This window comes from Scyliorhinus torazame, chromosome 7 (assembly GCF_047496885.1).
Source record: "Scyliorhinus torazame isolate Kashiwa2021f chromosome 7, sScyTor2.1, whole genome shotgun sequence".
NCBI lineage: Eukaryota > Metazoa > Chordata > Chondrichthyes > Carcharhiniformes > Scyliorhinidae > Scyliorhinus > Scyliorhinus torazame.
The window spans coordinates 108,353,703-108,368,386 of record NC_092713.1 but is presented as its reverse complement, the minus strand read 5'-3'; the positions used below and the strand labels follow the sequence as shown (position 1 = coordinate 108,368,386).

Genomic DNA, 14,684 nt, shown 5'->3' with positions numbered 1-14,684 from the left:
GAAGAGCCAACCCCAGTATGTTGAGCCAAATAACCACCTTCTGTTTGAAGGGAATGCAGTAGATATGTTTGTTTAGAAGGTGGTAGGTAAGGTGCATTGTGGGACTCATGTTGCAAACATTTCCAGTGTATGGTGTAAAAGGACAAGTAGAATACAACATAGATTTTTTTTTAACAAACAGATGGGAACAAAGAGAACTTTAATAGATGTTGCTCGGATTGTAGAAAAGTTGGAAATGTGCTCCAGGTTTGTTGCAGAGATCAGTTTTATTCTTGATATATGTGAAGGTACACTATTGATATTTGACAATAAAAAACTCTCCCAATTTGGCATATTTCATACATGAGACTAGATGTTGATCGCTGATAGTCTGTTAAAACATTGATGTTTCCTATGTGTCCATGCAGTGCACTTTCCCAAGCTGGTCAAGTACCAGTTGGCAGAACCCTAGATAATTTTTAGATTTAATTTGGGTTTGTGCTGTAATTTTTATGCATTCTCTGCTGCTACTCCCACTAACTAACTAAATATAGCTGGGGATAAAGGGAGATTGATTATTTTTGATGGGAGGTATATTGTTTTAAGATCTCGAGTAGATACAGTATAGAGGTTTTGGATTGGAAATCTTCCCAGGAAAAATGTCTGCTTTGCTTAAAAAGCTCAAACTTTCAAAGCAACTTCTCTGGGAAAACACCCACACTGCCTACCCTATGAGAAAGGATTTTCCAGCCATTCTCTCCAGTGGGATCTTCCGGTCCTGCCGATGACAAACACCCATCGCCGGAAAACCCATGGAAAATCTCATTGACAGCAGCGGGACCAGAGGTGGGCCACCTCCAGGCAAGGGTGTAGAAAATCCCCTCCCCCCTTTTTCTTACATTATGAAATGAAATTAAAATGAAAATCGCTTATTGTCACGAGTAGGCTTCAATGAAGTTACTGTGAAAAGCCCCTAGTCGCCACATTCCGGCGCCTGTTCGGGGAGGCTGGTACGGGTATGTTAAGTGTTATGGACAGTGCAATATTATAGTCTGCATGTTAGGACTGATTTTCCTTGGAAACGTAGTGAATAGAAGTACTGCCTTACGCCAGAGATATTTAATTAGTTTGGACCATATGATGCAGGAGTGATCTGGGAAATAATCCCAGCTACTCCATACCATCAGTATATGTCAAGATGCAGCTGGAGACAATGGTGTGTGGTGATGTTATGAGACGAGTAATCCAGTGACCCAGACTAATACTCTGGATTTGGGTTCAAATCGCACCATGGCAGCTGGTGGAATTTGAATTCAATTAATCTGGAGCATATAGCTAGTTTCAGTAATGGTAATCATGAAGCGATCATCAATTGTTGTAAATACCCACCTCATTGGCTAATGTCCTTTAGAACAGTCATTTTCAACGGCGGGGTCGCGGCCGGGTGTCGGGAGGGTTGCGCAGCCATCCATCACAACTTTCCTGATCGCAGGAGTTAACGCGCAATGGCCGCAGCAGCCAGCTTTAAAAATGACGGGTGCAACTAGCTTTAAAAATGAAGGCGAGCTGCGCATGTGTGCCCGCTCATCGGTTCGAATGCCCGGAGCCCAGCGAGAAGCACCGCCTCCTCCTGACGTCAACGCCATGACTCAGGAAGATTTTTAAAAAAATTAAATTAGTCTTCCTGCCTGAAGTGGGGCAGAGAGCAGGTCACGCGCCTCGAGCACTGACATCACGTTCTCTGGGTGCGATTGTGATATGTCAGCAGTAAACAAGCAACAGGACTGAAAAATTTAAAATGAATCGTTTTGCAATAAGGAATAATAAGAATAATCTTTATTGTCACAAGTAGGCCTACATTTACACTGCAAGAAGTTACTGTGAAAAACTAAACCGGCCAGGATCTCCGAACTAAACCTGCTGCTGGAGTGAGTGGCTCAGGAGAATCCACAGCAGGACAAAGCAGTGGTGGTGTGAGCTCCAGGACATCTGATGAATAACCCAAACAGAAATGTAACATTGAATGACAAAACAAGTGAGATCATGAGGACCAAGCAGGCTCACATGTCACATTAGAGGTTAGCGAAAATGGTGGGTCATGGAGTTTGGGCAACGTGGGTCCCGACGGTCGGCTGGCGTGGGACCCGAAAGTTGGCCGGTTGGTAAAAATGGGTCCCTGGAAAAGAAGTTTGAAAAACACTGCTTTGGGGAAGAAAATCTGCTGCCATCACTTGGCCTGGGCTACACGTGACTCCAGGCCCATAGCAACGTGGTTGACTCAAGAGCCCTCTGGAAAGGCCTAGCAGGCATTCAGCTCAAGGACAATTAGGGAGGGGCATTACATGCTGACCTTCCCAACAAAACCCACATCCCACGAAAGAATAAAAATAAAGTTTACTAAGGACCTAGAATTTTATCATTTCATGAAGTTTGTTAATATTTTTATAAAAGCGCAATGCAATTGTTAGTAATTTGTTTTGCAGCTCAGAAAAATTGAGGCTTACAATATAGCAGTAAGTGATAAATGAAATAAAGATCTCTCAATGTAAATGCTTACACTCATCACTTGCATGATGGGCTTCAATGTAAAGATTTTGATTTCAACAGGGTGAAGTGGTCTTTTTTTTGTGCTGCATATCATTCTATGATCGTAACTAGAAGTCTATTTCCTGTGGCCTGTTAAAATACGATGTTTGTATTATTGATTCAAATTCAGAAATGAAAGTCTATTTAGGGTATTCTTGTTTTGTGTTTTATTTTTGTTGCAGATATGAATCAAGGATGGCATGTTGCTTCCTGGTGCCAAAGTCAAGAATATTACTGAGCAGTTCTGAAAGTTGGGGGGGGCGGGGGGGGGGGGGGGTTGGTAAATAGCCAGAGGTTATGATTCCATTATCAATACCATTGCAAACACATTTTAGGTAGCTAGGAAAGAAATTGGAAAGCAGGATCTCAAAGATGGTAATTTCCAGATTACTCCTGGTGAATAGAAAAATAGGAGGTTAGAACAGAAGACTGTATGGCTAGAGAGGTGATGCAGGGGGGAAGCTTTTGATTTCTGAGACGTTGGTGCTGGGACCTGTACAGGCTGGATGGGTTCAGAGCATGGTTGTTAGTGCTGTAGGGGAGGGTTTAGACTGACTTGGCAGAGGTGTGGGAACCAGGGGCAGAATTCTCTCCCCCCACCACCGGGTGGGAGAATCGCCCGGGCGCCACGCGAGTCCTGCCATGCTGCCCCGACGCCTGCACGCAATTCTCCCACCCCCCCCCCCCCCCCCCAAACCGGCGCGGCGAGAATCACGGCTGGCCGCTGCGAGAATCGCCGCTTGCCGTTGGTAACGGGCGAGTGGCGATTCTCCGGCCCGGATTGGCCGAGCAGTCTACCCAACACAGGTTCCCACCGCCGTCGTCCACACCTGGTCGCTGCCGGCGGGAACAGCGCAGGACCACTGGGGCCTGTGTGGGGGAGGAGGGTTCCTGCACTGGGGGGGGCTCAAAAGGGGTCTGGCCCGCGATCGGCAGGCCGGCTTCTCTGAAGGAGGACCTCCTTTCCTCCGCAAGGTCCATCCGACATCTTCTTGCGGCCGCGGGGAGGATGGCAACCGCGCATGCGCGGGTGATGTCATTTACGCGGTGCCGGTCACGTCATTTACGCGGCACCGCGTTTACGTGACGCCAAGGCCTGGCCCACGTAAATGACACGCTGCCGCTCCTAGCCCCCTGGGGGCGGGGGAATAGGGGACTGGGAGCGGGCTCCGACGCCTGAGTGTCCCCCCCGATCCGCCACCTCCTTCTCCATCTGAAACCTCACTCTCTTTCTTACCCATCAGCATTGCTGTCCCCTGGTCCCTGCTATCGAAGCCTAAGTGGAACATCTGACTCACCCATCTGGGTCTATGGTGACTTTACTTAATTTGCATTACTTAAATTGTCATTGCCAATGTGCATAATAAAGTTTTTAAAAATGCATGTTCCATTTATTTGAGGTGACATGAAGGTTTGTTGCAGAGAATTGTACATAAATTGGTTACTTTTTCCCTTTTTTTTATAAGACCATAAGACATAGGAGCGGAAGTAAGGCCATTCGGCCCATCGAGTCCACTCCACCATTCAATCATGGCTGATTTCAACTCCATTTACCTGCTCTCTCTCCATAGCCCTTAATTCCTCGAGGTCAAGAATTTATATAAGACCATAAGACATCGGACTGTGTTTTCACCTTCAATATGTTGGCCTGTGTAAGCCTGTTATGAAGCCTGATCATTTTAACAGGGTCTGAGAGAGGCAGAGTGACAGGTGCATCTGGTGCCAAACACCAGGATCCGTGCTCAGTGTTGTAATGGAGTTTCTCATCGTCCAAACTAAGCAGCCAAACCTGTAGAAAAAGCTCGGCTGAAAGCCATGAGGCTGCTTGTAAGTCAGCTGCAGTAGTTCCTGTTCACAGTAACTGTCACAAGAGTGCTCTTGGTTGAAAATCTGTGTTGAAATCCCTGGAATCATTTTAGAGTGCAGGGGGTCACTTAGTAGCAGAAAATCAAAACTGTTCCACTTCTGAGAATGTTCTTTTGAATTTAAACTGGCATAGTCTAAATTTTCATTATGCCCAAAACTGAAGTGGCATTATTCTTCAAGGAGGCACTTCTGCCTCACGCCGCCGAGGACCCAGGTTCTATCCCGGCCCCGGGTCACTGTCTGTGTGGAGTTTCCACACACTCCCAAAAAGACCTTTTGGGGTCTCACCCCCCAAAACCCAAAACGATGTGCAGGGTAGGTGGATTGGCCACGCTAAATTGCCCCTTCATTGGAAAAAAATTATTGGGTACTCTAAATTTATTTATTTTTAAAAATGTGCTGATGTGCTGTGTTGATGTACCAGAGGCTTGAAAATCTTGGGCCTCATCAAAATAAATGTAAGAAACGAGCAACCAAGAGTGATGCAAAACATGGTGTTGACTCACTACCGCTTGCTTATTATTCTTGCAAAGTCTGGGACTGGAACCCCTACCTGTCACTAAGAGATCGCTTAAAGAAAGATTTTCCAGGACAGCACGGTGGCGCAGTGGTTAGCACTGCTGACTCACGGCGCCGTGGTCCCAGGTTCGATCTGGCTCTGGGCCACTGTCCGTGTGGAGTTTGCACATTCTCCCCGTGTTTGCGTGGGTTTTGCCCCCACAACCCAATGATGTGCAGGGTAGGTGGATTGGTCACGCTAAATTGCCCCTTAATTGGAAAATCTACAGTTGAAATCTACATATTCCTCGATTACTTTTTCAATTTTGTCACAGAACCCTCGGTCCCCCAACAGTCCCACATCTAATTTCTAGCCCGGTCTCTGTACTGCCCCCTTCTCCAGCACCATATCCACCCAATGCGGAGCATGATCTGATATTGCAATTGCTGAGTACTCCGAACCCTTCACCCCAACAAGCAGCGCCTGCCCCCACCACGAAAAAGTCGACCCGGGAGTATCTTATGGACCGCCGAGAAAAACGAGTACTCCCGCTCCCTCAGAGGTGCAGAAACCTCCAAGGGACCACCCCTACCATTTCCACCATTAGCCCAGCCAACACTTTCGCGCCCCCTGACGAGACCAGCGAGCGTGGCCGTGACCTGTCCAATTTTGGCTCCTGCACTAAGTTCCAGTCCCCAGTTCTTGTGTCCAAGTCGGGGATGGCCCCACACATCATCTTCGAGAATCCCACATCGTCCCAATTGGGACCATATACACTTACCAGTGCCACTAGCCTCCCCTCCAGCGCCCCTGTCACAATCACATATCTACCCCCCAGATCTGCAACCACCTTCTCCATCTGGAACCGTACCCTTTTGCTGGCCATTACTGCTACCCCTCGAGCCCATCCGTCAAATCCAGAATGAAACACCTGACTAACCCAGCCCTTTTTAAGTCTCACCTGGTCCTTCACCCGCAAGTGAGTCTCCTGCAGCATTGCTACATCGGCCTTCAAACTTTTAAGATGTGCAAGCACCCTTGACCTCTTGACTGGACCTCCCAACCCCCTCATGCTCCACATGACTATCCTAACTGGGGGCCTCTCAACCCCCCTCCCCTTCTTATCCACCATCATCATACCACCGGGCCCTGCCCCATGAGCCTGACCCGCCCCTATCCGTTATTTCCATCGAACCCCCTCCGGAATCCCCCCTGCGCTTCCCCTCGTAAAAATCTCATCCAGTATCGATTCTCTTCCCCCCCCCCCCTCCCACACCCCCTTGCTCGCCTTGTAGGCCCATCAAAACCTACCAACCAGGCTCCAATGCCCACAGCCCTCCTCTCCGTTCACTAGCCGACATTAGTTAGGTAGCGTGTGTGACCCCCACCCCCACTGGCATGCCGTCCCCTCCCATCCAGTCCCAGAAGAAAAACTAAAAACAATCTAACCCATGCAATTCAATAAAATAACATAACTGTCGCAATAACAACAACAACAAAATTGCCACTCGAACCAAACAAAAACCTAATGTGAAGTCAAGTAAGTTACAATACAGGTCAATGAAAAGAAAGTTATAACATTTATACACTTTCCAGCTCCCCAATCACAGTCCTGACCTTTCTTCCAGCTCCACTCCTCACTTCTGTCCCAAGCCTTCTGCCTTCACGAACGCCTCAGCCGCCTCCACCGTTTCAAATAATAATCTTTGGTGTTGTACGTCACCCTCAGCTTTGCTGGGTATACCATACCAAATCGCACCCCCTTGTATAGTGTCGCCTTTACTCGGCTGAACGCTGCTCGTCCCTTCGCTAACTCCAACGTCAAGTCCTGGTCATTCAGTCCCTGGACGTTGCTGTTACCAACCTTACCGGTGGCTTAAGCCTCCGATCCCCTCTACTGTCGGTCATCTTCCCTACTTAACACCCGCCCCCTTAATTGCACCCTCTACCTTCTCCAAAAGGAAACAAACAAATGTTAAACACAAACAGTCCCATAAAACAGGAGGGGGGATGGGAACATCCATCCCCACAAAATGTTTCACCCCTACAACTCCTTACAATCTCAACGTTAAGCAGCAAACCCCCCCCCCAGAAAAAAGATGAAAATCCCCCATACCCTTCACCCACTTCAAACATGCTCTAGACCATTACGTAGTGCCAGCACCCCATTTCCCAAGCATTGTCCACTCAGTTCTCACCCAGTTTATGCTCCTTAATTAAGTCTTCAGCCGCTTCTGGGGTCTCGAAATAATACTCACGGCCTCCGAATGTTATCCATAATTTTGTCGGGTAGAGCACCCCAAACCTGATCTGCCGCCGGTACAGCACCACCTTGGTCTTGTTGAAACCTGCCCGCCGCTTTGAAAACTTGGCTTCGGTGTCCTGATAAATGCGGACGTCATTTCCCTCCCAGTCGCAGGTACGTTTCTCCCTGGCCCATCGCAGAATCATCTCTTCACAGATTTATGGAGTCTCACGATCATCGTCCGCGGTGGCTCCCCAACTCTAGGCTTCTGCCTCGGGGACCTATGCCTCGGTCCACTTCAGGCGCCTTATCTAGCACCCCTTCTGCCACCAGCCCCGCCAGCATCTTTGAGACGTACCTCGTGGCACTCACACTTTCCACTCTTTCAGGCAGGCCCCCTATTCGCAGGTTCTGCCTTCTCGAGGTATTCTCCTGCTCCTCCACCTTTGCCCTCAACGTTTTACAGAGGTCTCCTAGGAGGCCCAGCTCTGCCTCCAGAGCCACCACACGATCGCTGTGGTCCGAGATCACTCCTTCGATCTCCCGAATCTGTGACTCCTGCACCTCCCAACACCTCTCCACCCGTTCCAGAGAACCCTTCAGGGGTGCCACAGCTTCTTTGATGGCCTTTGCATGATCCTCACACATTTCTTTTCTCTGTTTATGGAATTCCTCCATGATAAAAGCCATCAGTTGCTGTGCCTGGGACCTTCCAGCTTGCATCGGCCCTTCCTCCGCCTGTACGTTGGAAGAGGCTGTGCTGCAGCACAAGACTGTTTCAACTTTTCAGCCAAATCTCTCACTGTTTTCTGCTGGGTCTGGTGACCAGCAGACATATAACTCCCGGGGGAAACTACTACTCTAGCATTCACCTACGCCTTTTCATCAAAATTCCACCCAGTTTTGGGTAAAAAGAGCTCTTTTCTGTGACTTTAAGCAGGTGCTGCTGTGTATGTGACCATTCACACCATGGTCACAACCGGAGGTCATCACAGTGGAAAACTGTTAACCCCCCAGAGCACTATGTAAGTGCCAGGAACTGTACTTGGAGAAGGAAGAGAATGATGCCTCATTTGCATTACATAGTTGTCTTTTATTTTATATATTTAGAGTACCCAATTATTTTTGTTTCCAATTAAGGGGCAATTTAGTGTGGCCAATCCACCTATCCTGCACATCTTTTGGGTTGTGGGAGTGAAACCCACGCAGACTCGGGAGAATGTGCAAACTCCACACGGACAGTGACCCAGGGCCTGGATTCGAACCCAGGTCCTCAGCGCCGTAGGCAGCAATGCTAACCACTGTGCCCCTGACATGGTTGTCTTTGACAAGTGCTGCAGGCAACAACCTTTAAAGTAAACTGTTATTGCCTGTCACTGCCTCTTATTTGGGTGCAGGTAAGGGAAAACATGGGGTTGCCATTGATGCCGTGCACAGTTAAGAAGGATGTGATAGAGTTCTGATGACATGGAAACTTTAGTTTGTCTTGGTCTTGCAAAACAGTGATCAAATGAGGCAATGTCACCATCCCCAAGTTTCGCCAGTACATAAACCTCTCCAAATGTTACCACAATGACTATTTGTGTGTTCCATTTATGCCCCCCTTTATTTGTAAGAAATGAGACTGATCAGTAAAGGGGGAAGAGGTAGAAGAGGTGGGACTGCAACAAACTTTAGATATCTTAGATATTTTCTCGAATTATGCAGTACTGGATACTTCCTAAGCAAGTCCTAAATTTTGTTTTCCGAACGATGCCTATACTGCACAATTGATGGTACAACAACACCAGGGTGATAAATTCTTTGGAAACCAAAGAAGGGACACTACAGCAGGGGTAGGGGAATTGTGCTTGTGGCAGAAAAGAGATTGTCCCATCGCTCAAAAAAAAAAATAGCTTGCATGTTCACTGCTGATCTAGTAGTCTTGCTCTCCCCATGCTCCTTCTCCATGTTGTGACCAAAGGCAGAAGCTCAGTGTACATGTGCAAAAGACAAAGACACAAAAATCTCCCACAGTCTTCCCCCAAGAGATAAAGGACAATCGCATTCCAGGGAGAGACAAATTCGGAAGTGGTACAAACTGTGGAATTATGGAACATTCCTAACAAATACAGGAAAGTTGGTCACCCTGAATAAACACCCTTGTGTGTTCTGAGCTGGATATTGTTTCTTTCATATAGGTCATTGAATGTTTCTCCATTTTTTTCAGTGAATGACCGAAAACAGTTTGAGATGAGGTTTGTTTATTTCCAGTCTGCAAGTCATCAATCAGAGTGCCAGTTGTAATCCAAATTCACTCTTTCCTTAACCCTTCTTTTGAATAAGAAAAAAGCTACTTTGCATTGTTGTGCATTAGAAGACTTAAATAACTTGGCAGCCAACCAGTATCAAGTTTAGGTTGAGCAATATTTTGTCTCCCCAAGTTGAACTTCGCCGAAGCAGTTGAATTTACTGATCTAGAATATGGGTTCTTTTTCTTTACTTTTGATCACAGAAAGTGAATGTTTGTAGAGAATCTTTTGTACAGGAGTCTCATCATTACAAACTACGGAGGGGTGGGGGTTCAATATCATGTGTTTGAGACCCTTAAGCAATCAATGGTGATAATCATTTTGCCTGGCTGTATTGCAACTCAGATTCAAGTACTGCAAGGACAGTGCATAAACTTAGTGTAGTTGCCCAGCAACTACTTTATCACTTTGAGAACTTGCATGTTTGACGTAACATGGAAGTGTTCATCTAAAAATGTCAAAACATTTTCGACATTTCAGAAGCTGCTCTTTGACCTCCCATTCTTTTCCTATTTCCACAATTTTTCCTGTTAAGATTACCACTTCATATCACTGACAGTTCAGATTGTGTCTGACACATTGCTAGGGTGTCACATTCCAGGCCTGGGCTGAAAAGGTAATGTAGTTAAGTCAACGTGATTTATGGTTTTATTTATAATCTTACTGCAAAGGAATTGTTGCCATGTGAAGCAAAGAATTATTGAAATTCAGTCTGTTTACTTCATCCATTGAACTAGAATTGCAACATCTGAACTGTTATTTCATATTCTTAGATGAGTTTAACCCCATCAGAACAGATCTCAGTCAACATCAATTGATATTTTAGATGCAAAATTATCTTATGTCCATGAATTGCTACATCAGTTCCCTTGCATTGTAGGTGTTTGTGACCAACAGTTTGAGTTGGCAAAATTAGAGTAGATTAATTTTGAAATTGGTCCTCAGTTAGGGAACCTGGGAGCAGGAATAGACAGTTCAATCCCTCAAGGCATTCTGATAATAGGTGCCTATATCTTGACTTCATAACCCTCAGTAGACTTGTTTTAGCAAATTATTTCAAAAGATTTCAATATATTAATTGAGGTAGCTTTGATAATTGGTGGAGGAACACACTGGCTCTGATTTTAAGGTTATGTCTCTCTAGTTCTAGATTCCCACAGTGGACTTTGTCCAAATTCCAAAACCTACATTAGGAACGTCATAAACCAAGTGCATCTTGTGACTTCACTGGGTAGATTTTAGACATCATTCAGTGGTGTGTGCTATCTGCTTGCCAGTTGCTTCTGCCTGGTATCTCCCCAAAAATATATATATATTTTTTTTAAAATTGAGTACCCGATTCTTTTTCCCCCAATTAAGGGGTAATTGAGCGTGTGCCAATCCACCGACCCTGCATATCTTTGTGTTGTGAGGGTGACACCCACGCAGACACGGGGAAAATGTGCAAACTCCACACGGACAGTGACCCGAGGCCGGAATCGAACCCGGGACCTCAGCGCCATGAGGCAGCAGTACTAACTACTGTGCCACCGTGCCACCCTATCTACCCCAAAAACAATATCAAGATTAGGCCTGTTCTCCTCATCTTCTATCATTCCCTTGAGCGCTCTCAGTTATTACCAACCGTGTCACTTCTGCCTCGAGTGAGGCAATCCGATCGCTCTGGTCAGTGGTTGCTTTCTCATGTCCTGCACTGTCACATCCTGGGTCTCCAGTCTCTGCTCCCTTTCCAGCGCTGCATTGAAGGGGGCCAAAGCGATTTCTATGGCCGTCCTCATGGCCAACAGGAGGTCCTCCTTAATGGAATCCCTGTGTTTTTGGAGCTCCATCCACTGCCCTTGTCGGTAGGTGGGCCAGCGTTCGTGTTGGCGATCCTACTCGGTCCTCCATGCTCTGCCCAGCTTCTCTCCGCGTGTCTATTTGCTCGGAGGTTTGGATCTTCCTCTCCCGACTTTTGCTCTTGCTATGTTTCTAGCTCCATGGCTGATTTGAGGACATTTCTTTGGATGGTTGTTCGTTCAGGATGAGGGTGGAGTTTATTTTTTGTTCTTTTCCTATTTATGGGTTAAAAGGACCTAAATTGAAGTTCACAAGGGAGAACCACCTTTCATGCAACCACTCAGCACATCATCACCAGCACCAAAAGCCTGCCATTGTTTTTCTTTATGAACTCGCCATTGTCAAGAGTTTGGGATGATATATTTGCAAGTACCACCTGGGCCCTTTCTGGGATCCCGCTGACCAATACTTATCATCCCCCTGGGTCTGTCACAGTAAATACTATTTCATCGCTGTAAATAGTATTTTGTTGAACAGTATGGCCTCCCCTTGCCCTTGTGTTAAAGCACACCTGATATGCCTGTCCCACTCAACTTTTCCTTGAGCTCAGTCGGTCCTTCTCTCTTAAATGTGTATCCTGTAAAAAAAAAAGACTACGTCGACCCCCAGACTTTTAAGATGGGTGAAGACTCTGGATCTTTTCACCAGTCCATTGAGTCCCCTCACATTCCAAGTGACTATTCTAATGGGAGGTTTCTGGTTTCCCCCTTCTCCTGTGAGGTCAGCTATGCTTAACCCCATGGAGGTGTCCCTCCACGCCGGGGTTTCCCTCTGTTCATGGGTCATCCAAGATGCCTGTCGCCTCCTTCCTCCTTCCAGCCAACTCCATCTGTGACCTGTTGTAACCGACATTCTATCCCCCCACCCCCCCATCGTGCTCTTCTGCCATTGCAGTCCTCAGTCCCCCATTAGCTTCCCTCCCTTCTTTTGCCCCTTGTCCCACTTGGTTTGTAGCTCTAACCCCCTCCTGCCAAGCGCTACCTCCCGGGAGGTGCGTTGGACACCACCCCCCCCCCCCACAAACAAAACTCCTGTGCGCCAGCTTATCACTAGTGTACTGGCTCCCCCCAGGAAACAAATTTTCTTGTATTCACCCCATCTGATTCCACCCCCTACCCTCTGTGTCCCCAAGTACAATTACTCCTTTCCCCCCCTAGACTGTGAAAGTCTGCATTAAGTTGGTTTTCCCTCACTGCTTCTTACCGAGCTCATTCTTTTGGATGAACTTGCTTAATTCATCAGGCATATCTAAATAGTATTCTTTGCCCCGGTATGTGAGTCATTGTCTAGCCGGGTACATATCGCCGAACCGCACCTTGCTTTTAAACTACAGTTTTGGTCCCGTTAAATTCTGCCCGCCGATTGACCAGGTCCATTCCAATGTGCTGATGCAAGCGAATGGTGTGTCCTTCCCACTTGCACGACCGTGTGCTCTTCGCTTACCTCAGAATCCGTTCTTTGTCATGGAATCTGCGAACCCTCACTATCATTGCTCGTGGTGGTTCTCCCGACTTGAGTCTCTGGCAGAGCGACCTATGGGCCTAGTCCACCTCTGGGGGCTTAATGAAGCCGCCCTCCCCAACCAGCTTTCCGAGCATCGATGACACTAAGTCTGTCAGGTTCCTCCCCTCTGTGCCATCCCGTAGCCCAACGATCTGTAGGTTCTGCCAGTGGGATCTGTTGCCTTGGTCGTCTACCTTCCCCTTCTGCGCCATCACCGACCTTGCCGCCACGGCTTTGGGTGTGACGATCCACTTCCCCTGGTCCGTGGCTGCCTTTTCCAGGTCCCACACCGTTGTCTCCTGGGGCCCCCAGTCTCCGCTCCGCTCTGCCCATTGCTTCCTTTATGGGGGTCAACGTGCCACCATGAATCCTCTTTCACTGCTCTGTGCTTCTGGAGTTCTGTTGTGTTAAACTCCATCAGCCTCTCCATCATCGACTGGGCCAGCGTTGGTAGCACAGTTGTGTCCGCCATGTTCAGTTCTGGGCCGCCCCGCAGGTCTCCCTGTTCTGGGATCGAGGTTTTCCTCTTTGCTTTTACCGGTTTTGTGGCCTGGTTGCTGGCTTATCTGTATCCTGGTCAATGGATTAAGCTGGGGAACCTTTTGCACTTTTGGTGCCTGTTTGACGGGGTTAAAAGATCCAAACAGAAGTTTCTATGAGAGAGCAATCTTTTGTGTGACCACTCAGCTCATGGCCACCACTGGAAGTATCTCATCAAAGTATTTTTGCTCTTAGTCCAGTCACTCTGCCTCCCAGTCTATTCTATATGTATTTTAAAATGTAGCTTTCCTTGAGGCAGAATTTACTTAATTTTGCTCTACTAAGAAGAGTGAAAAAAGTGACTAATTATAGTGACAGTAATTTGTGTGAGCCATTATTGGTTGCTAATTTGCATTTTTTGAGTAGCTTGAGCTCTCGGTGTCATGCTTAAAGCAGTTTCAAGAATGATTCTTTCATCGGGCAATAATATGGCAGGGTAAATTTGAGCCCCATGTTCCCTTGTTCCAATTGTGCAATGAGGTTAAAACCAACAGAATTGATTTCAGTTCGGATTGAAAATTATGGATGTGCTGAAGACTTCAATCAACATTGGCACAGTTTGATGTTGGGACAAAGCAACCAGACTTTAAAGTTCATTTGCTTGTCAACCCCAGTTTATGGATATCATAAAGTTAGGAAACAAACTGATGCAGTGCATTTCCTTGCAAGCGTGATATGGAGCATAATTTTAAATGTGAAATAGCTTTGTCTCTTTGCTGTTATTTCTGCAGAGTAACAGTTGATTTAAAAACTCGTGAAGTGAAATATATTTTTCAGCTGCAATTGATCGCATCTTCAGATGGCATTTACCTTGTTTGATTATTAATTCTATATATATTTTTATTCATCCCCACCCTCACAGGTGTAAATGTCATGGCCATGCCAGCGAATGCATTAAGAATGAGTTTAATAAGATGGTCTGCAATTGCAAACACTACACAACGGGAGTGGACTGTGAGAGTTGTCAACCATTCTACAATGATCGGCCTTGGCGTAGGGCCACTGCAGAGAATCCAAACGAGTGTCTGCGTGAGTATAGGAGTGTGGATAGCTTGTAAAATTTCAGCATCCTTTCAACGGGAATAGTCAGCAAAATGTTCTGTCCATTTATAGTTAATTGGTGAAAAATTAACTTCTGAAGTGATTCATTTTGTTTACATATATGTCAATTTATTTGAACTATTAACACTTTTATATAGAAATAAGTCACATCAATCTTTCTATAAAGAGAATGTAGGTTGAACTATGCAGCATCCATATTTGAATTGTGAATTTGCTTTTATTTAATGCTTGAATCCTTCTGTCTTGAAACCTGAAATTTTGTTTATTTAACCAT

General features: G+C 46.4%; 1 protein-coding gene across 1 annotated transcript in view; it reads left to right on the top strand.

The window, feature by feature from the left end:
• Positions 1 to 14,684, top strand: part of lamc1 (laminin, gamma 1) — a 368,639-nt gene that overhangs the window by 246,976 nt on the left and 106,979 nt on the right. Inside the window, exon 4 of the mRNA XM_072511236.1 lies at positions 14,211 to 14,377. Within this exon, the coding sequence (XP_072367337.1) occupies positions 14,211 to 14,377 (167 nt within the window). The remainder of the gene's footprint in view (positions 1 to 14,210; positions 14,378 to 14,684) is intronic.